This window comes from Chiroxiphia lanceolata, chromosome 6 (genome assembly GCF_009829145.1).
Source record: "Chiroxiphia lanceolata isolate bChiLan1 chromosome 6, bChiLan1.pri, whole genome shotgun sequence".
NCBI classification, from domain to species: domain Eukaryota; kingdom Metazoa; phylum Chordata; class Aves; order Passeriformes; family Pipridae; genus Chiroxiphia; species Chiroxiphia lanceolata.
The window spans coordinates 16,282,167-16,302,491 of record NC_045642.1 but is presented as its reverse complement, the minus strand read 5'-3'; the positions used below and the strand labels follow the sequence as shown (position 1 = coordinate 16,302,491).

The 20,325-nt window shown below is 47.3% G+C and overlaps 1 protein-coding gene and 1 long non-coding RNA gene across 2 annotated transcripts in view; one reads left to right on the top strand and one right to left on the bottom strand.

The window, feature by feature from the left end:
• Nucleotides 1-12,985, top strand: part of CD81 (CD81 molecule) — a 32,696-nt gene extending 19,711 nt beyond the window's left edge. The window contains exons 3-8 of the mRNA XM_032692368.1: nt 2,737-2,834; nt 5,721-5,795; nt 8,500-8,607; nt 9,525-9,620; nt 9,948-10,037; nt 10,710-12,985. Of these exons, the coding sequence (XP_032548259.1) occupies nt 2,737-2,834; nt 5,721-5,795; nt 8,500-8,607; nt 9,525-9,620; nt 9,948-10,037; nt 10,710-10,772 (530 nt within the window). The 3' untranslated portion in view covers nt 10,773-12,985. The remainder of the gene's footprint in view (nt 1-2,736; nt 2,835-5,720; nt 5,796-8,499; nt 8,608-9,524; nt 9,621-9,947; nt 10,038-10,709) is intronic.
• Nucleotides 12,986-15,796: 2,811 nt separating this feature from the next.
• LOC116789045 lies at nt 15,797-20,121 on the bottom strand. The gene is made up of 2 exons (XR_004357863.1): nt 19,240-20,121; nt 15,797-18,760 (listed from the first exon to the last, which is right to left on the bottom strand). It is a non-coding gene; the product is annotated as an uncharacterized LOC116789045 (long non-coding RNA).
• Between the last annotated feature and the right edge of the window lie 204 nt (nt 20,122-20,325).

Below are 20,325 nucleotides of genomic sequence, written 5' to 3'. Positions count from 1 at the left end.
CTGGATAGTCTCAACTCAGTTCCCGTTCGCACAAAAGGTGGACCAGGTGATCTTTTGAGGTCCCTTACAACCTGGGCTACTTTATGACTCTGTGATCTTCTGACTATATTTGTTCAACTTGGAAGTTGCCTTCAGTGATTATTTTGAAGAATTTGAGAATAAAATCTTCTGTCCATCCATGGGAGTGACCTGGTCAGTGGAGTCCCAGCATCATGCTGCTTGATCTCCAGATGTGCTGCATCTGCTTGCTACCCGTCTGCTGGGCTAGTTATCAGGAGTAGTGACTTCTCAGACATGGAAATGAATTGCCCCCAACTCAGCTTTGTTTTCTCTCTGCCATCCTAATGGGAGAAGAAGTCAGAAACTGCTGCACTCAGGGGTGAGCAAAGTTCATTTTCTCAAAGCAACTTGTGATGAAGACTCTCCAGTTGAGCCACCCAGTGCTGTAAAATGGAAAAACCAGACATGGTTTGGGTTGAAAACCCAAACCAGCAGCTTCGCTGGTACAAGCTGGTGTGGTGAGGGCTGGTTCCTGGGCACTGGCAGATTCTGATGACAATAAGCTGACTGTTTTTTGAGACACCAGTACTGATTCGTTCTTCTTTGTGAGACAGCAGTTTTGTAGCATCTGAAAATCTCCATCAGTCTCTCTTGGCCTTGGCAGGTGTCCAGAAGACAGCCTTCATTTTACAGAATTCCTTCATGCCTCCTCAACCCCTTTGGGGCCCCTCTACCCCACATACAGCTCAGCCCAGCTGCCACTGCCACTTCACCTCATGTCATCTCCAGCCGTTGCGATAAAACCACAAAACTATCTGCTGGCCTGTCCTTTCCAAGAAACTCTCCAGGGAGGTTTCTTTTGCTTGCTTTTCCCTTCTTTTTGCACCCTCACGTGAGGAGGTGTCTCACCCCCACTTGGGAAGCTTCAACAACCCAGTTGCCTGTTGGGTTTTTGTGGCTACTGGGTGCTATTGAAACCCCTTCAGTTCACATCAGGAGATGCAACTCGCGCCTCCTTCCCCTTTTGCTGGCAGAGTTGCTGCAAGGATGTTGGTGTCTCCGGCCACAGCTGCCGTCAAGTTTTGTGAAGAGGGGCTTCCTGCAGGGTCAGCACGCTCCATTGTGCCGGTGCTTCCCCTGCAGCTGGCTTCCTCCCTCCTGCGGCACCTAAATATAGCGCGAGTGCGGTGCCGGTGAGAAACACCGTCCGGAGAGTCCCAGCGCCAGACGTGCTGGGGTGGCATATCCGTCACTGCCTCTCGCTCAGTCGGCCCTTGCATCAGTGCTTGCATTGTTCGGGTGCTGGTGGTTTTTGTTTTAAAGAGGGAAGAAGTGGGAGCCAAAGTTTACCCTCCCCCAGGTTTGACCTATCGGTAAGGGAATTTTAAACAAGTCGAGACAGTTATTATGTATCTGGTGTTTTAGAGAATGGTTTACTTGACTTGACTCTGCTCTCAGTGCACGCCCTTTAGACTTTGCACTTTAATTATCAGAAGATTGTTTAAAAGCTGCAGAGATAAGAAAAATCTTAAACATGACGAGCATGTACAAGCAATTTTAATCTTGAGCTCTGTTTATATGTTAGGGCTGTTCCTAAAGGAGAGCTGACAGACTGATTAATAACTGTTAAACATTTTGACTCATAGCAGAAGAAAACATTTCACTGAAGGGATGTGTCTCCAAGCACTAGTAAGATTCACTGTGTTCCTGTTACCTGTGGGATGCCCCATGTTCTTTTATTCTCATCATGATACTTTTTTTTTTTCTCACCATCCTTTAAAAATGACTGCAGTCTTGCCTCATTTGTAATTATTTGGTTATTTTTTACATGTATCAAATTGCTTTTGGATGAGAAGTAGGATTCACTTAGAGAGTAGTAGAACCACATTACTTGAGAATATTAGTTAACCAAAAATGTACTAAATATAAGGGATACACCAGGAGAAAGCTGTGTCAAATTTAACTGAGCTGGTAGTGTTTGGCTGAGTAGTCACTATGGCTTCACCAGTCTCGTGGTTGCTGAGACCATGGTGATTACTCATGGCAGCAGACTTGAGCCTTGAGCTAAGCTCTTGTTTCCTGAATGAATAAACTTTCATTCCTCTGTTTTTTTGAACCGCTCCCGATGCCTCATTTCAAGCTTTGAACTAGTTATGGTGCAAGTTGGCTATGCAAATTCAGTAAGTTCAAGTAAAAAATGTCATATTCGCTGAAGAACCTGTAACAAAAAAGCCAGATTTTATTACGTGAGATGCTTAAGCAGTGCTGTTCCCTTAGTTTTGTGGTTCATATGCCTTTAAAATGTTAGCCAAATCAATATTTGTATGACATTAAATATAAATAAACCATATGCCTTACTGTTTATTTTAAAAGATATGCTAACTAATCATTTTCATCTCTGCTTAAATATTTAAAACAGCATGCCAGGGGAGCTCCCTGCTACAGCTTTGAGGATGGTGTAAAGCCTTTGTCTTTCCTGATAACATCCTCTGTCTAGTACTGCTTGAGCTCTCTGTTTCCTCTGATCTGGGAAGTGATGGAGTTATTAAAGTTTTGGTGAGACCCAACTCATGTACGTTGTGTTCTACTGTGTCTGCTGCCGCCTCTACTCATACCTCTTTGGCCTTAATCCTGCACACCTGTAGTTATCCGCCCTGGGCAGCCAGAAGGTCTGGCCAGGCACTAAGATGCTGCTGTACAGAGCTCTGCAGTAACGCATCTCACTCTCCCTTGCAGGAATCTACATCCTGATCGCAGTTGGAGCTGTTATGATGTTTGTGGGGTTCCTGGGATGCTACGGCGCTATTCAGGAGTCTCAGTGTCTTCTGGGAACGGTAAGAGCCACAAAGCTTTGGAAGCTACTTGGCACCACGATCTCCCTGCCAGGCAGCACAAGGTTGTGCCTTCCTTGCTGGGGGCTTTTCCGACAAATGGGACTGGGAGGATGCGTGAGCATGGAGGTGGGAACTAGGTGACCTCTGCAAGGAGCGAGGCAGCGCTGTTTGGTCAAGGGCATCTCTGTCCAGCCCATGAAGCTCCAGCTGAGCTGGCAGGCTCCTGCTTGAGCCTGGCTGCAGGGAAGAGGCTAAAGCCAGTGGCATAGCAGAAGGGGTGAGATCAGCAGGACTCTTAGACACTCATTTCCTCTGTTGTATGTGAACTCTCCCCTTGCTTCTATACCCCCCATGGTCTGGCTGTCTTACCAAGCACCCATTAATCCCTCTTTCTTACCTAGTGTCCTCTACAGCTTCCCCTCTCACTCCTTCTCAAGGCTGCCTGTGGCAATTCCAGTTCTTTTAGGGAATCATCTACTATTTTTATTTGTTTGGACAAGGAAACAGCAAAGGTTTCCCACAATATGTTAGTAAGAACATCTAGGTACATCCTGGAAAATCCATTACTAAAATGCTACAGGTGTCCTTGATTTGAGGCAGCAGCTCGAGATTCCTGGCACGGGATGAACTTAATTGTATAAACTATAGACACACCAAAAGCCTTTGCCTTGAGGGCAAGGGAGACCCATTTATTTAAAGCAAGTTCTCACATGTGGTTCAGCTTTAAACTCAATGCATAAAAAATAAAACTGGAGGGGTAAAACATAATTTTTTTAATTTTTCTTTTTTAAATTGGAATGACTTTCTAGCGCTTGGCTTCGTTGGACTGGAGGATTCTTTGTGGGGTGTAGTGACTCATGGGTGTGGACTCAGCTGGGATCAGAGGGAAATGGAGCTGCTTTCCCTTGCTCTTGCAGATGACTTCACCTCTGGTTGCTGCTGATTTCCAGTTAGAAGGGGGGCTTCTCCCCAGTGTTTATAAAGCGCTTCTGAACGTCAGTGGATGGGAGCTGCTGTAGGAGTTTGTAGGCATTATCCCTGCTGCTGGGAATAGAGGAGCCTGCACACAATCCGACAGGGTTTGTTGTAGCAAGGTCTGGCAGCTTTGGATTTTAATTTTTTTGTTAATGCAAGCGATTACAGACCCTGAATTACCCTTCACTCCCTCTTGAAGTTGGAAAGAGGATTAGAAGGGCAGATGGTACAACGTACCTGAGGCCCGACAGGGAACCGTCTGCTTTGGCTGAAATTAGTAGCTCTAGCTGCTGTGAGCTGCCCGTGTTTGCTCACACCTTGGCTTGCTAAGAGAAGGCTGGAGATGCCTTGTAAGGGACACTTTCTGCTGGCCAAGGCTCCCACCGTGCTCCAAGGACATTTCCAGGCAGAGTCCTCAGGGTGTGCAGGGAAGCAGCCACACTCCCTGCTCCTTCAGCTCGCTGATGGAGTGACTATGGGCTTACTGCAGAAGGGAAAAGTACCAGGAAGCTCCACACTGTCAAAATCCTGTGTCAAAGGCATCATGGATGGTGAGTGACAAGACCCAAGGAAGGCAGGAGCTTGGCATGGAGCAGGCTCTGCTCCCTGGGAAGGGGCTGGGACACATCCAGCTGCCTGGCCAGGAACATCGCTGTGTTCCCATAGCATCGAGCTGCATCTCTTGGTGTTCTGCAGCCAACTTGCAGAAGAACTGAGTCTGCAGGAAGTTGTGGCTGCAAATCTGGGATAAACAAGCCATCCTTCACTGGAGGGTAACCACTGCAAGAATGAGCCCTAGTGCTTAACCAGAGACTTACAGTGGCATCACGCCCATAATTTAGGGTGATATGAGTCCTTGGGGTGATGGGACTGGGTCCCCCAAAGATATTCCTACGGAATCAGGGATAGATAGGTGTTAACATAGGAGTTGGTTGTTCAGGAACTGGACAAGGATGTTACAAGTCCTTTCCTGTTGTCAGGTTAATAGTCTTGTTTCCATTTTGCTGATAACCCTTTGCTCTTGCACATGAGAGCCAGGTCATGGCATCATTCTGGAAACTCCTGTTTCCTCTGTTGTTGAAGAAATGTCCTGAATGTGTCTGGAACAGAGACTGCGCAGGAGCCAGGGGCTTTTGCTTCTTTAATTCCATGGCACCTCTCCCGCTTTGGGGCTTTTCCCAGGAAGAAGCCACTAAGTGATACTGTCACAGAGGTGATGTTGGCTGCATATGAAGCGTGCCTCTCTGTGCCTTCTCACCTGACTCTTATGTGTGAGCTTTACAGCTTCCCATTCCCAGTCTAACAGACCTACCATCACAATGTGTTCTGAACAAAAAGATGGAGGGAGTCTTTGGGGGGGTGGCAGGGAGGACTGCTGGAATTGTACAAACAGGGTGGGACTGTGGGAAAATGTCAGTGTTAGTATTTATGCAAAAAACTGCAGTAGCCTTGCAGGGCTGTGGCTGCTGGAGAGCTGGTCATAAATCACACCCTGACATCCCCAGCTCCTCAGCAGCTGAAATGTGCTTTTAACCCCTCACTGGCAATTCCTGTCCTTGGAGCACTTGTGGCAGAGCAGGAACATTGTCTGGAGGGTCCTGCAGGTGTATGCAGAGGAACAATATATCTCATGGTGCTCAGGGCATCTTCATCCCTGCCATACCTTTGTGGGGAAGGCTTTCTAACCCCTGCTCAGCCATCCCAGTGGGAAGCCTGGACATGGGGTGGCATCCGATGAGTTACAGGAAAACGTGTTTGGGCTAAGTGTGTGTATGAGAGATAAAATGTTTTGAAGTCAGATGACACCTTGCTCTGATCTCTGTCAGTAGAACCACACCTCTACCCACCTAATTGCTGCTTTTGCCTGTAGCCAGATATGTTCAGGACCCCTCTTTTGATTTGTCTTTGCAGTTCTTCACTTGCCTGGTGATCCTGTTTGCCTGCGAAGTTGCGGCTGGAATTTGGGGATTTGTCAACAAAGACCAGGTAAGACAACTCTGATACCTGTGTTTGTGGGACTGGGAGGCCTGGGCAGAACCACAGCAGATCCTGACATGAGCTGTTTTGCTTACAAGCTGCTCCCAAACCGAGTCAGAGTCATGGGGGCTTGGATTAGTGGTGTGACCTGGGCAGGTCACCTAACTCCTCTTGGCCAGGCTGATGAACTTTAAATGTGAGCACTTGACAGTAGCAGCTGCCCCTTAGGGTATGTAGTGCAATGTCTGGAATAAAAATAGCCTGTCTCACTTGGGTCTCCTTCGTGCTGCCACACTGTCAGTCACAGAGTGAGTTGATTCATGCATGAAGTCATGAAGGAAAGCCATCTGCACGTCCTAGGTGCCAAGGAACAAAGAGCGAACCCAGCAGCATAGTGCCAAAGGGAGGGAATACTGTACGGGGAGAGCCTGCATTAACAGGATTGCTTGGTGCTTCCTACTGTTCAGCAGTATCATATAACCTGCTTTGGGCCATTTGTCTGCCAGGACTGGGCTTGCTGATGATCCACAAGTTGTGCATGCACAAGGGGTACAAACCCTGTGTCTGTACCAGGCACCCTTCTAGGGACTGCTCCGATGAGGTTTTCTGGTTGGAGGGGGTGAACTAAAGGGTAGAAGTGAAAATTGCAGCTTTTCACCTTCTGTTTCTACTCACCTTCCTTTCATTATGGTCACATGTGCTCACAGAAATGCAGAGTTTCATCTCAAAGTGCAAAACTGTCCGTGTATGGGAGCTGTGGCTGTGCTGCAGCAAGCAGCAGGCTGGGTGTTGATCACTGGGCCTCCAGGGTTGGAGGAGAGAAGGGGACTGCTTGTACTCAAAGCCAAGGTTAGGACTCTCTTGGCAGAGTAGGAAATGTGTTTACTTTACTAAGAGACGCAAGCCAGCTGTGTAAGTAGGTGGTGGCCTGCTCAGCTTTCACATGCATATAGTCCATGGCTGAGGGCTTGGCCTGAATGGGAACCCCGTGTAGTCATCAGCGGGAGAGAGCATGACTTTCACTGGAATAAACTCTTCTGTGGCTAAACATATTATTATGCAGGCAGGGTGCTGTTTCCTAGCACTTTAGTGAACTAAATTAACCTCTGCAGAGGGGCTGTGCCTCCCGCAGATGTTAGGTTTGTGAATCCTGAAGAGTCCAAGATGTGCAACTGCAATAACAGCAAAAAAAAAGTGAAGGCTGAGTAAAGAGGGACCCCATGGCTGTTGTGTTCCATCCTGGGGAGAAGGCGCTTGGATATTAGAGCATAAAGCTGAGAATTTAGGATTTGCTAATACAAGAGCAATGACCTCAGCCCCTAAAATTAATTTTGCAGTTAAAATGAAGGGTGGCAGCCTGTTGGCATCAGCTGGTTTACAGCCTGGATGATGAATGGGCTGTTTTGAAGTCCCTGCTCACAAGGCAGGTGGCTCGCTTCTCCCTGCCTTGGCTGCGAGCAATGCAAGCTGGGAGGGAGTGTAGAATGATCCCAGACATCAAGAGCTGCTTCCAGCAGGGGACACTCTTCCACAAAGCTGGAGGCAGTGTCTCCCTTAGCTGCCTTCTTGGAGATGCTTTAGAAGCAGTAGGATTATTTTTATATTTTTTCATGTACCAGAATCAAATGGTTTGATTGGAGAACACTGCCCTCCAAAGCAAACTCTTTTGAGCAGTGACAAAGGAATTCTGGGATAATTGATTGAAATCATGCTCCTTCTTGCTGCAGTTTCTTTTTTCATGTGCTAATCCAGTCTGTGCTGCCAAGAGCAGATATTCTAGAAAGTGTTTTCCCCTTCTTGCTCATATAGGGTTTTTTTCCTTCTCTTGCACATCCTCCTTTCATCTGTCTCTTCCGAATTATGGGAAGCGTTAAAGGAGAAATCACAAGGCCAGTAACCCTGATAATTAGGAGGTTCTTGCACTGTGGAGCAGACCCCCATGGGTGGCTGCAGTTCACCAGCCAGTGGCAGGGTTAGAATATGGATGAAACTTTTTACATAACCACATACAGGACAGGGATGCCCAGCTCCAGATAGGGACACAGCCAGAGTTTGACATCCACCTAAATGCACCTAAGCTGCCTGACCCAAGTGAGGTGCCTCATTAGGTTTTAGTGTGCAATCTCTCCCAAATTCCTGCCATCCCCTCCAAACCAGCATTCCAAGGTGCCCATACCTACAGATGGCCTTGCTTGCGCACCCCACCTCCTCATGACTTATCCAGCATGTCCTGCCTCTGCAGCCTCAGTGGCAAATGTGTTGCCTGCCTGCTTTGTCTCCACGTGTTGTGTGAACACATGGAGAATGTGTTCAGAATAAGCCTCTTCTGCATTCCTGAGCCCAGAAGCACATTCACATGGGGTGAAGGCTATCTCAGATCTTGTGGTTCACCCTCCAGGCCTTGGCTGTCTTTATCTGCTAGAGAGAGCTTGTGGAGCCCTGGGACAGTGTTGTCTGGAATCTGCTGGCTGGTGGATGAGGTTCTTAATATTTGCTGTTCTTAACATGCTACAGCTGGAGGGGGTTGAGCCCTATGAAAGACAGGCCTTTTTTCACATGTCTGTGCAAACAAGTGGCGTCCTAATCTATTTTAAAACTGCTCATCTTACTGCGAGTCTCATTAGAGGGAATCTGTCCCCTTCAGGCACATCTGCTGGATGGGTTTCCTCCTCTTTCTCTGGCTGAAAGAGAGTTTTTCCTATGTCTTTCCCAGATAGCCAAAGATGTGAAGCAGTTCTACGATCAAGCACTTCAACAGGCGCTCATGGGAGAACCGGATGCGAACAACGCGAAAGCTGTAGTGAAGACCTTCCACGAAACGGTAAGATGTTGCTGCTCTTGCTGCACATCCTGCTTAGGCTGCGTGGAGTCAGCCAGAGCTGGCACTGATGGATAGGGTGTGCTGCGGATCACAGCTGGTGAACTGTGGGCGGTTTGTCCTGTATGTGGACTGATCCTCCCCACCGAGGCAGAGGCAATAAGTTGAACTACAAGTCTTGGGCAGGGAACGAAGGCAACGCTGGGATTTTAATGCTTATGAGAGAATTGGAGTGAACTGAGTGAACTGGATCAAATACGTTCACAGCACTGGGATTTTGCTGCCTGCTTTCTGAGTTCCATGTAGAAATCTCTTCTCCGTAGAAGTTTCCTGCTGCCAGAGTAAATGAGAACATGGGAGGAAGGAGAATTAATAATGGAGGTCAGGAAAATGAATGGGAAAAGCAGAGTCTAAAGCAAATGATGCTACATGCAGGTCTTAGCCTGTCAAGTTTGCTGTTCTTACATTTCAAGAAGCAGAGTTGCACTCTCTTCAATATTCTGGCCTTCACACTGTGCTGGGAAGTCTGGCTCAGGCTCTAATTAAGTTGCTTTTCATTTACTTCAGCACCTCTGATTTAAATAAAAATTCAGTGGACGAAGGATGTAGCTCTGAGTAACTAATCCTGATACTTGCTCCATTCAGCAGGAAACAAAATCTCTGGAGAGAGTTGGATTCACTCTCCTCCAGGATAGCCATGCCAGATCTGTCTGGGACTATTGTAGGAAGCAGCTGCATTGCATGGAAAGAAAAAAGGGTTAATTTAGTGACTTATTGCCCTCCCTTGTTTCCCCTTCCGAGATGCCTCCTCAGTCTTGGGTGGCTTCAAGGAAGTGTAAGGGTAGGCAGAGCACTGCATGAGTGTTTGCTGTCTGCTAATGCTGGGTTTTGTTTGGGCTTTTTTTCCTCTCTCCATGTAGCTGGACTGCTGTGGTTCCGATACTTTAACAGCAACTTTCACTCCCGTGTGGAGGGATGACCTCTGCCGAAAGGACTCCCTGAAAAGCTTTTTTGAGGTAGGCACAGCTGCTCTTCAGTCAGCACAGCTGCTGCGAGAAACCTCAGCTGCCAAGGAAATTTGGGGACTTATTGGGAATTAGATAAAGAGTAGAGATTTATTTGGGGATGATGTAGAAGGAAGTTGAAGGTTCCCATTGGTTTGTCATTTGCTGTTCCTGGCTGAGGGGGCTGGCAGGTGTGGAGGGTTGAAGTCTGGTCGGAAGTCCTGGAGTCAGGACCTAGGAACATAAGCAGGACAGTGAGAAAGCTGACCTGCCTTTCTGGGTGGTGGTGGGGAGGTGAGGGGAAAGCAGAGTATCTGACCAGTGTGTTCTCTGCTTCAGAACTCAAACTGCCACAGAAAAATTGATGACCTGTTCTCTGGGAAGCTGTACCTGATCGGTATCGCTGCCGTCGTGGTCGCTGTGATCATGGTAAGTGTGACGGCATGGCGGGACAGGGAAAAGCCACCTCGGGGTGCCGTGGTCCTTTTTTCCAGCTGGACTGGATCCATCCCTCTCCTCCAGATGCCCCTGCAGCTCAGCATGCAGCACCAGCCCTGTGCACCTCAGCTGCTCTGGAACATGGCAAGACTGATCCCTCCATGGAGTCGCGTTGTTAGGGGAGGCACCTGACAAGCTCAGTGGAGCAGGAGCCACCTGCAAGCCCGTCCAGAAGGGCAGAGCACCATTGAAACCTGCTCACTGCCTCCAAAACCACTTGTGTTCTGTTGCTGGGGTCTGCAGTGGGAAAGGATTTGCTTGTTTTGCCATGTTGGGTTTGCTCCCTAGTGAGGGGTGGGTGGCACGGGCTGGTAACCCAGTGCCTGTAGAAAGGCTGGGCTGTAATGCTGGAGCCAGCGATCTTGAGGCATTTGCTGTGCAGTTGGCAGCCAGGAAGCTTGTAATGTAACACCACTGCTGCCAGAGAGAGACAGAACATCATCTTATCTCAAATTGGCCAACTCCTAATGAAAACTGCAGCAAAGATGTAGCATCTCTGCCCTTACCTCTGGCATGAGAGTGGATTGCGGGACCTTGGGATGGAGTGGGGGACCTGCATCATACTGCTTGGTGCCTCACTGGTGCCCCTGTGTCTCTCAACAGATCTTCGAGATGATCCTGAGCATGGTGCTGTGCTGTGGCATAAGGAACAGCTCCGTCTACTGAGCCGTGAGAGCCGGGGAGGGGAAGGGGGGAGCAGGGAAGACGGCGCTAGAGGGGACCCCAAGTGCCACCAAGTGACCAGGAGACATTTCAACAACAGACAAAGAAAACTATGTATATAAATGCTTCCAATATTACCATACAGTACTTACCATTTTTATTTTGAAGTACTTTTTTTTTGTTTGTTTAATAAATAAAACTTTCCCGTATCTTTGTGGCTGAGTTAGTTACACATCAGTTTTGTGTGATGGGAAAGCTGCTGTAGCAGGAGATCAAGTCCTTCCTCCCCCTTCCCCACCCCCAGTAACTCAGAAGTAACATTGGTGGAAGATGTGCAGAGGAGAAGGCTATAGCCTGTTACCAGAAAAATTTTGCCTTGGTTTTACTGACTTTTTTTATTGGATGCTGAAGCAGATTTTAGTGGTTTTGTTAATTTTTACTCATCTTTTCCAACCATCACCCCAACTCCCTGGCATGTCCAGGCTGTCCACAGGGAAGCCCGGCTGACTGCCTGAAGCCTGGGAGAGAGGAGAGGAGAGGAGAGGAAACAGCCTCTGTTGCCTGGGTGCGATGTAACCCAGGGGAAACTCGGGTGTATTGTTCCTCTCCAACCTGTTTGCATTGTTAGGTCAATCCTTAACAGAGGTCATGCTTAAATTTTTTTACTCTATATATAAAGTGTAAAAATGGTTTTGGTTTTATGGTTTTGGTTTTTTTCCTTGGGGCTATAACTTTATAAATTTGCTCATTTCCATTGATTCATTACATTAAACGGTCAGAGGGTGAATTTTAGTCCCAGTTTTTCAAATATAGCCCCAGTTTTTCAAATATAAACTGAAAATTATGTTACTTTTTAACCTCCTTCAATATTTCATTGTAGACATACGTTTTGGGGACAGTCTAGTTCTATACCAACTTTCCACTGTTAAGCTAATGCTTACATAGAAATTATATTAGAAAAAGAAGAAAACATTAAAAAATAGTTCCTGATTTTAGAAATCTTTTAGCAGACTTTAGACTGCTTTTATGTACTGCAGGATGACACTTGGGTGTTCCCAACCATATGTATAATCCTTAAAATTTCATCTTTGCATCACTATCTTGTTCAATTAAATTTTCCTTAATTATGGCACATTGTCACACACTGTAATATTGCTGGGAAATTGTCATAATCTGATTAAAAAAAAAGTTTATTTTTAAGACCTTCCAGTTATATCAAGAATAGATCAGAATAAATCAAGGGAATTCAGGATTTTTAAATCGTACCAGTTGAAACACATCTTGTGATCTGGTAACTTTGGTTATCAATTTGAGTATGTGGCTTCTTTTGTATGCCACTCCATTACCATGTAGATAGAGGGGGGAGAGTGACCCAGGAGCTATGTAATAAAATCAGAATGTCACTAAGAAGATGATCTATATGTATAGTTCTATAGATATATATTTTTAAGGAAAGCCTTTCCCTTAGCCGTACAGGCACTTGAGCTGGAAATTACAGTATCTCTCAGCTTTTTGCCACCTTGAAGCAGGTAAGGGGAGGAGTTTAAATTAGTGATCACTTTCCCCACTTCAGGAATATTTCTGTTTCTTAAAGTATTTCACTCTCCCCCTTCGTTGCAACAAAGAGCTTCAGATCTGATAGGGAGGGAGACCTGTGATCGTTGATCATTTTAAACTAGTACCTTGTTCACTGCATATGGCTGCCATGGCCATTGCCACTACATCACAGAAAATTCCTGCACTGGGGCAAACTGATCCATTGAGAAGATTTTCCTCCCTTTGACTCCCCCCTTTCCTATTCCTGCCTTTTAGTATATAGGGCCTTTAAAAAGTATATAGGTAAATATATATTATATATCTCTATCTCAAGTTGTGCTGGGTAAGAGGAGGAAGTGCTTCAACAGATCTTTATATTGAGGGGTCAGACAAGAAAAGATTCAGCCTTAGAAATAGCCTTAAAGCAACACTGCCCTGAATGTCCATGTGCAGATCGAGAATGAGGTGAGGTTTTGCAGTAGGTAACCCCTTCCCCTGCTCCCCAGCGTAGCTCCTTCAGGTCATCTACTCTGTTATGTGGCTATATGTATATGCATCATCCAAGCATGTGTGTTTACATCTATGTGCATCGAGATTGTTAGCATACAGAATGGATGTGTAACTTGCCGCCTTTTTTGTTGACTGTTGATAAATGTGTATAAATATGCCATTACGCATTTCAGTTCTGTTTTCTTTCCTTATACCATATTTTTGATATTGTTCAGTATTCAGTTGATGCTGTGTATGCAGCTGGAGCTCTGTTTGAAGACAGGCTGGGTCTCGATGCAGGTCAGGTGTGTCCTTGGACAGTGTACCTTTAGGGGTTTGGGTTGTCCCAGGCAGGAGCAATTGGCAGAAAGTGGTACTTGGAGAGAGAATCTGAGAGCTTTAGGAGGAAGAGCAGGAAGTTTGCTAAGAGCCTGTCCTGCAGGGACTGCAGTTTGCCCTCTGGCTCATTTCAGAGGTGGCTTGTCGCTGAGGAGAGCTTCCTGGGCCACCTCCTGTTCCTGTGGCTGCTGCAGGAAAGGTGCTGAAGGAGGGGAACAGCTAGCAGCTGGGAAGGTCATGGGAGAAGAGACAGAAGGATGTTTGCCAGAGAGGGCAATGCTTTCTTTAGGGTTACCAGCTGAGTCCCCACACTTGATGGAATGGTCATCAGCTGTAGCGGGAGGGGTCAGCCCAGGGACAGAGAGGAATTGTCATGCTTAAGAATGATGAAGTAACTGAGAAACCCTCCCAGAAAAAACTACCCACTTGGGTCTCCTGTGAAGATGGACCTGAGTTAACACAAACCAGAGAGGGAGCTGTGAAGGGCTGAGGACTTGCCCCATTGCAAGCATTCAGGATCCAAAAGCCACAGGGCTCTTCTGCCAGTTGGTCAGCCCCAAAGCTGGCTGAGGTGATGGGGGAAAACCACTAGGTAGGACCCCTGCTCTGCCTCAGCCCCTCTCCTGCATATCTTAGCATTTGTGTGCAACATGGTGCCCTGTACTGCTCCCCTCCACAACCCAAAAAAAAAAAAAAAAGAAGATATTAAATTGCAAGCTGTAAATACAAACCCCTCCGTCTCCAGGGGAACATCCCTCCTGGAGCTAGTGACAGCTGAGAAAATGGCTGTGAGCTGAAGCAGGGAGGAGGAAAGAGGCTGGTGCAGGAGTGTCAACTGTCCAGGTCTGAGTTCAAAGACCACACTGAAAGGTCAAACAGAGCCGCTGACAGCTTAACTGAATGCTTGGGATTTTTTCATACTGTGGAGCATGCCACAAAGCAGTGTGTTTAACTTCTTTCTGCCTTTTTTTTTTAAAGAAATGAAACGAAAATCAATTTAATAAACATTTCTCATAGTGTGCATAGTGTGATGAACTGCTGCAATTTTACAACCAGTTAACCTTAACACCAGGATGCTTTGTGAACCAGGCTTCAACAGCACGGGTTTTTACAGCCTCTGGGAGGGGGGCCTGCAGGCAGGCTGGGGATGCATCAGAATAGTGCCGAGCGAAGGCAAGAAGGTTGCTTGCCAGCAGTGGTGGCTGCTGCAATTGTGCCCCACCCTCAAGGGAAGAGGGGCACAGCTGTGGGGGAGCTAATGTGGATTGCAAAATAGAGTGGCTGTGCTGAAATTCAGGGGGGAGGAGGTGGCAGTACTGCACACACTCAAGGGGCTTCTCCTGAAGTGACTGAAAATGTCCCCAAATGCCCTCTGCTGCCATCTGGCCAGGGGCTGGGCTGGTTTTTGTGGATGGTCTGGTAATGCCACTGTTGCTGCCCCCACCTGCCTCTCCACACCCTCAGGGGAAAGCCTGGCTGAGAGCAAAGTGGGAGTCCCAAGTGCTGTGATCCCACAACTGCCTGCCTTTCTCTGTCCTGTCTTGGACTTCTTGCTGTGTTTGAAGAAAAATGTCCTGTGGCAGTTGCCAGCCATCGCCCTTGCTGGTAGAGAGAGGGAGGGAATGCGGGCGAGGGAGAGAAATGTTCAGCTGCCACAGAGAAAGGCAAGTCCTGCTCCCAGCGGCTGTGCCTGTGCTACAAGATCATACCCATCTGTTGTTCTTTCACTTGTTTACCTGAATGTTAATGGAGTCGGACATAATGACTTCTGGAAAGAAAAAAAAAAGTGATATTTAAAAACAATAAAAAAGAAACAAAGCAATCACCCTTGTTAGTGGATTTTTAATGATGTCTTATCAGATCTTGTTTCTTTCCGTCATGTACAGATTTCTGCCATGTCTTCCAAGGGAACAGGCTTGCCTCATTCTCAGATTCAAGTAAAATTCAGGCTGCAGGGAATGCTGTCCTCAGCTGACCCTCTAGGTGGTTTCCCATGAATGTGATGCTCTTTGCTTCATGCCTTAAAACATTTGGATTGTGGCACTGCATTGTTGCTCCAGATGGGGATAAAATTATTCCTGCCTCTGGAGCTAGGATTAAGCTGGTGTGAGTCACTGTCAGAACCAGGCTGGTGTTCAAGAGGGGGAGAAACAATAGTGCAGGCTAACTGGCAAAGCATGGCAGTATTTAGCATCCAGGGTGTGTGCCTTGGGATCTTAAACCTTCCTGGCTAAATGCAGTCCCTCTTTGCACTTCAAGTCTGAGTATTTGCACTGGTGTGCTTGAAACAGATGAGTTGAATGTGATGCTGGGAGAGGACCGGGCAAACCAGGCCCCTTTGAGGTGCTGTTGAATGAAGATATGGGTTATTCTTGGAAAACAACAGTCCTGCCATGTAGGAGCATGTGAGGCCACATAGATAACCCACTGTGAGGGGAAGGGGCGAGTGGAATGCTTCCAGCCTGTTTGTGCTCATATTGCATGGAGGACCCTGGCTTACGCTTCTCTTTAACGTTTTTCTCCAGAGGTCTGAGGGACTTCGAAAGTCAATGGAGACCTCACTGTGGAATTCCGATGCCTAGGAATATGACTAGGGAATCTTTTTTTTTTTATGAAACAAGAATTTTCAGATAATAAAAACACAGGCGTGAATTTTTCTAAACTAGACCAAGCTGGGATTTTTTCCAGTGGAATGCTTTTCCTCCTCCCTCCTAAACTGTTTTTTCTTTCTTATTAAAGCCTCCTAGAGTGTTTCTAACTAAAAGTTTTGAAGGTAGTTTTTGCTTTGGCGAGCTGTGTTTCGTAAGCCTCTTCTGGACTGTTTGTTTTTTTAAACAGGAATGTGCCTAATGGTTTCCTACTAAGGCAGCTGCCACTAACATGTATAAATTGCTTATTGCATTCTGTAATCAGAGATTGTCTAAGCTCTAACTAAGATTTGCAATATTCTCACAGGAGGATATAAAACCAGCCAGCTCTCCCATGCCAGAGCTGTTTATGGTGGAGGTTTCTGTAGAAGAAAGCACCCACACTGCTGGATCTGGCTGCACCCTCCCTCTGCCTGCCAGCTCTGCTTGCTGGGCTCCGTGATGAAGGATGTGCTGTGCTCACATTCCTGCTCTTAACCCCTTTTCCTGTGCTGGGCACGGCAGTGTGGCCCTTCCAGTTAGGGGAGAGGAGGGAGTTTCAGCCCTAAGGCAAAGCAGCTGACAACAAACAAAACTGTTCTGAAAAAAAGGTGACTATTTCAACAAACTGTTTCACTGTAAGGGCTGTGGTAGGGCTGCAAACTGTGGCTGCACCAGAGAGTCCACAAGAGTGGAAATACAGCCCCCAGGGAGGAAACATCTGTCACCAGTGGGTGCTGAAGGGGAAAGGAAAACACTTAACTACTTGACCAGCTCTTGATTAAGTGGTAAAGACACAGACTACAAATCTCACCTCCCATATGTACTGTGCACCTGAACTAGACAGAGGCTGCATATTGTTATCTGACCACTCAGTTTCAGCCTGGAGAGCATCACATTTCCTTGCACAGGGCATAACCCAAGCAGGAGGACACAGAAGTGTGTGATGTAACTTCTTCAGCCAACCTCTGGCAGCTCGTCTGACTCTGGCAGCCTGATGCTTTCACTGTAGTACCCAGGGACCTGGAGCAAACAGACAACACCTCCCAGCTGCTAAAACTGCTGCATAACTGAAACCCAAGTTGTTTTCACACTTGCAGACACATTAGAGGGTACATAAATCGTGCAACCAGGTATGCTGCGGACGGCCTGGTGTTTCTCACTGGATTTAGATGGCCCATCTCAAGTGCCAATGGTTGCAAGTAACATTTCTAATTAATCACACCTCTTTTTTAAAAAAGGTGTTTCTTGGCCCTGCTTTGTGAGGGTGTTCCCTCATGTCAGAACACAGCTTTGTTGAGTACCGGAGAGGTGGTGGTGTTAGGTCAGGTGAGACAGCATGCACACAACACCCTGTCTGCCGGCTGTGAGTAAACTGCTGAGATTTCCTCCAGCAAGGACTAGTGCTGTTAAATGCAAGGCTTGGCGCTGGCTGCAAAGTTGTGTTGGTTAATGAAACTCCACTAGGTCTTGTTCGAACAAGAGATCTGGGGAGCTTTAGGGTTCTGTGAGTTTTTTGTTAATGTAAAATTCAAGGCCCTCAGCTGGTTCCCTCGACCCCTTTCAGCCCTTCATCACTGCTGTTGGTATCAGGCATGCTGGGGCAATGACAGGAAAAAGAAAAAAGCAGCCAGATTAGGAGAAGGATTTTTTTAGTACAAATATTCTTTAGCTAAATCAAAATGAACAGACACCCCCAACTGTTTGTTTCCTTTTAAAAATTCAAGTAATTGCAGAGAGTATTAATTTTGCTCGTAAAGTTCTTCAGTTCCCTCCCACACATGCAATATCTCTAACAAAAAGGGGTTGCAGGGTCTCCCTGCAGGTCCTCTATAGGCTGACAATACCACTGTTATTGTGAAGAATCAAGTTGATAAAGACCTTCATAGGCCGCTTGCATTAAAACTCACTCCACAGGAACTAATTTTATGTAGTTACCTTAAGGGGAAATAGGACCGACATGGGTAAACAGCACTGGAATAAATCAAACGTGCTTTCAGGTGAGCCAGGACCAAATGAGCATGCAAAGTAAAACAGGTAAGCGGAGCTTGTTGTAGAAGAGAGGTGGTGTGAAGCACTGAATTCTAGAAGTGCCCTACAGGGGATTTCAAGGCCATTTGTAGGATTTCCTTCTGGCAAATGGGAGAGGGCAACTCTATTATTTCCTTCAGCCTGTACCAGTCTGGCTTGGTGTGAGTGCCTTCTCCCAGCAGAGAAGGATGTGGTGGTCATGACTCTGCTTTTCCTTTTTGCCTGCAGTAAAATAATCCTTTCCCTCCCCACCTCCCCTTAGGCCCTCCAGCATGAGCTGCATGTGGCCACATCTGACTAACCTCCATACTCCTTCCAGATGCAGGAGATGGTGAAAACGCTTCTTATTGCTCTGTCTGGCTTATAGGATCTGTGTGGCTGCTGGGGAATTGCCTGCCACTTCCCTACAGCCGCAAGGAGAGGGGCCAGCAGTCCCTGCCAGGCGCCTACCCCAGGCTCTGAGCACAGGAGCAGCAGCAGGAGACTGCCAGAGAGCAGCGGAAACAGTCACCGGATGGGGCCAAACAACAGATTTATTTGCAAGACAGGAGCGGGAGGCGCCGGTAGCGGGGCCAAGGCTGGTGTGCATTTGTACGTGCCACCCCCACACGCAGGGACGCGCTGGCTTCCTGCAGACACATGGGGCCATCTCCGTGACTGAGTGGCCCCTTGGAGCCCACTCACTGGATACAACCCGCTCATTCGGATGATGTCCTGTGCTGCAGCTCGGATCCACCTTCCAGCCCCCAGTCCTCTTCAAGCCACCTCAGTTCAGGCCAGGAAGGGGAAAACACTTTACCATCTGTTCGTCTTCAGACTCTGACTCATTATTTTTATTTCAGCTGTCGCCAAGCAATAGCGAAAATCTCAACACACCAGTATATCCACTGCTGCAAGCTGTCTTGTCCTCAGCCACCAGAGAATGAGCAGCTCATCCCCAGTTCCCTGCAGTGTGTAATACTAAATCTTCTGAATAAAAAAACAGGAAGGAGGAAAAGGGTACATTCAGCTTGCAAAGGTGACCTTGGTTATCAATATTCACAGCATCCAGGCAAAAAATGAGAATTTGTAGCCTCTGGTAATGGAGAAATATGGCCTGTCCCTGAAAGCACACACATCCCTATGTGATACAGCGAGGTAGTGTTGCCCTCTTCTGCCCCTCTGAGCCCCTGATCTAACACAGAACCAGAGTTCAAAACAAGAAACAGTGCCATTGTTTGCACTAGGCTATGATGTGCCCTGCTTGTCTCTAGCCTTACAGAAATGGGGCATGCCACTGTTTACTCAACATCCTTTTCTTGCCTGCTCCTTACTACACTCAAGTACTCACTCCTGCTCTGTCCCTGGCACACTAGACAGTGTTACACAGCACTGGTAGCCTTTACCCGGGGTTTACTCTTCGCTGCCTTTGCCTGTTTACTGCCCTCCTCCTTTCCATTTCTGCTCACCTACTTGAAGACTCATGTTTTCCTTTCTTCCCTCCAAGAACCCATTTGGATTCTTGTGACCATACTGCCAAATGTGTATACATAAAAAACTGGGATCACTAAATGGGGAAACACCTCTAAAACTGTTGGTTTAAAACTACAGCATGACTCCAGCTAGATGGAAGATATCTTGCACTAATCCCATCATTGCTGCCAAATGCATTCCAAACACAGCCCTCGTCTCATAAATTATTGTAATTAGCAACACTCCAGCAGGCAAAAGTATGTGTTTAAAAACTGAGGATGCATTTGAAGTGGCTGCAGTTTATATTATGGGTGACTCACAGTGAGGCCCAGCTCGAAAGGAGCCAGTGAAGCCTCCACAGCCACGACCTTGCCTGGCACAGCCCCCTGGCACACCAAATACTTTTTCCTAAACATAGGGAAAACAAGCTGAATAGTGAAGCCACGGGGGAAATGTATTTGTGCTGAAAATTTAAACTGTTTGCTGAAATAAGGGGAAAAAAAAAGGTCAAGCCTCTTTGGCCAACATCAATAAAACGTTTTCAGACAGAGCTCTGCTTCTTGACACACGCGCAAAAAATGTTCTTCTGGGACAGGCAGTGGAAACTTTTTTTTCTTGTTACGGATAATGGTTTTATGCCTCGAGTGACCTGGGGTTTTCTGTTTTGAAAATAAACACCTAAGAAGGTAAAAAAAAAAAAAAAAAAAAAAAAAACCAAACCAAAACACGAAGAAACCAGACACTTCCTCTGAAGCGTTCCCGTTGCGGCCAAGCCCTGCTTTTCCGATGAGAACAAAAGCAGTGACGTGTTTTTTCCAGACTGCGGAGAGAGGCGGCGGCGCCGTGCCCTCCCGCTGGCCCCCCCGACCCCCGGGGGCCCCGAGCCCGGCCCAGCACGGGCTGCGAAATGTCGGGCGGCGCGGTGCGCCCTGGGAGCTGTAGTCGCTCAGCCCCCTCTCGCCCCACAAATTCGCTCTCAAAATGTCCCCCGCTGAGGAAAAGCGGGCGCCTACAACTCCCAGAAGCGCAGAGAGAGGTGGAGCGGGGAGGGACCGGCGACTCCCTCCCCTTCCGCACCGCTC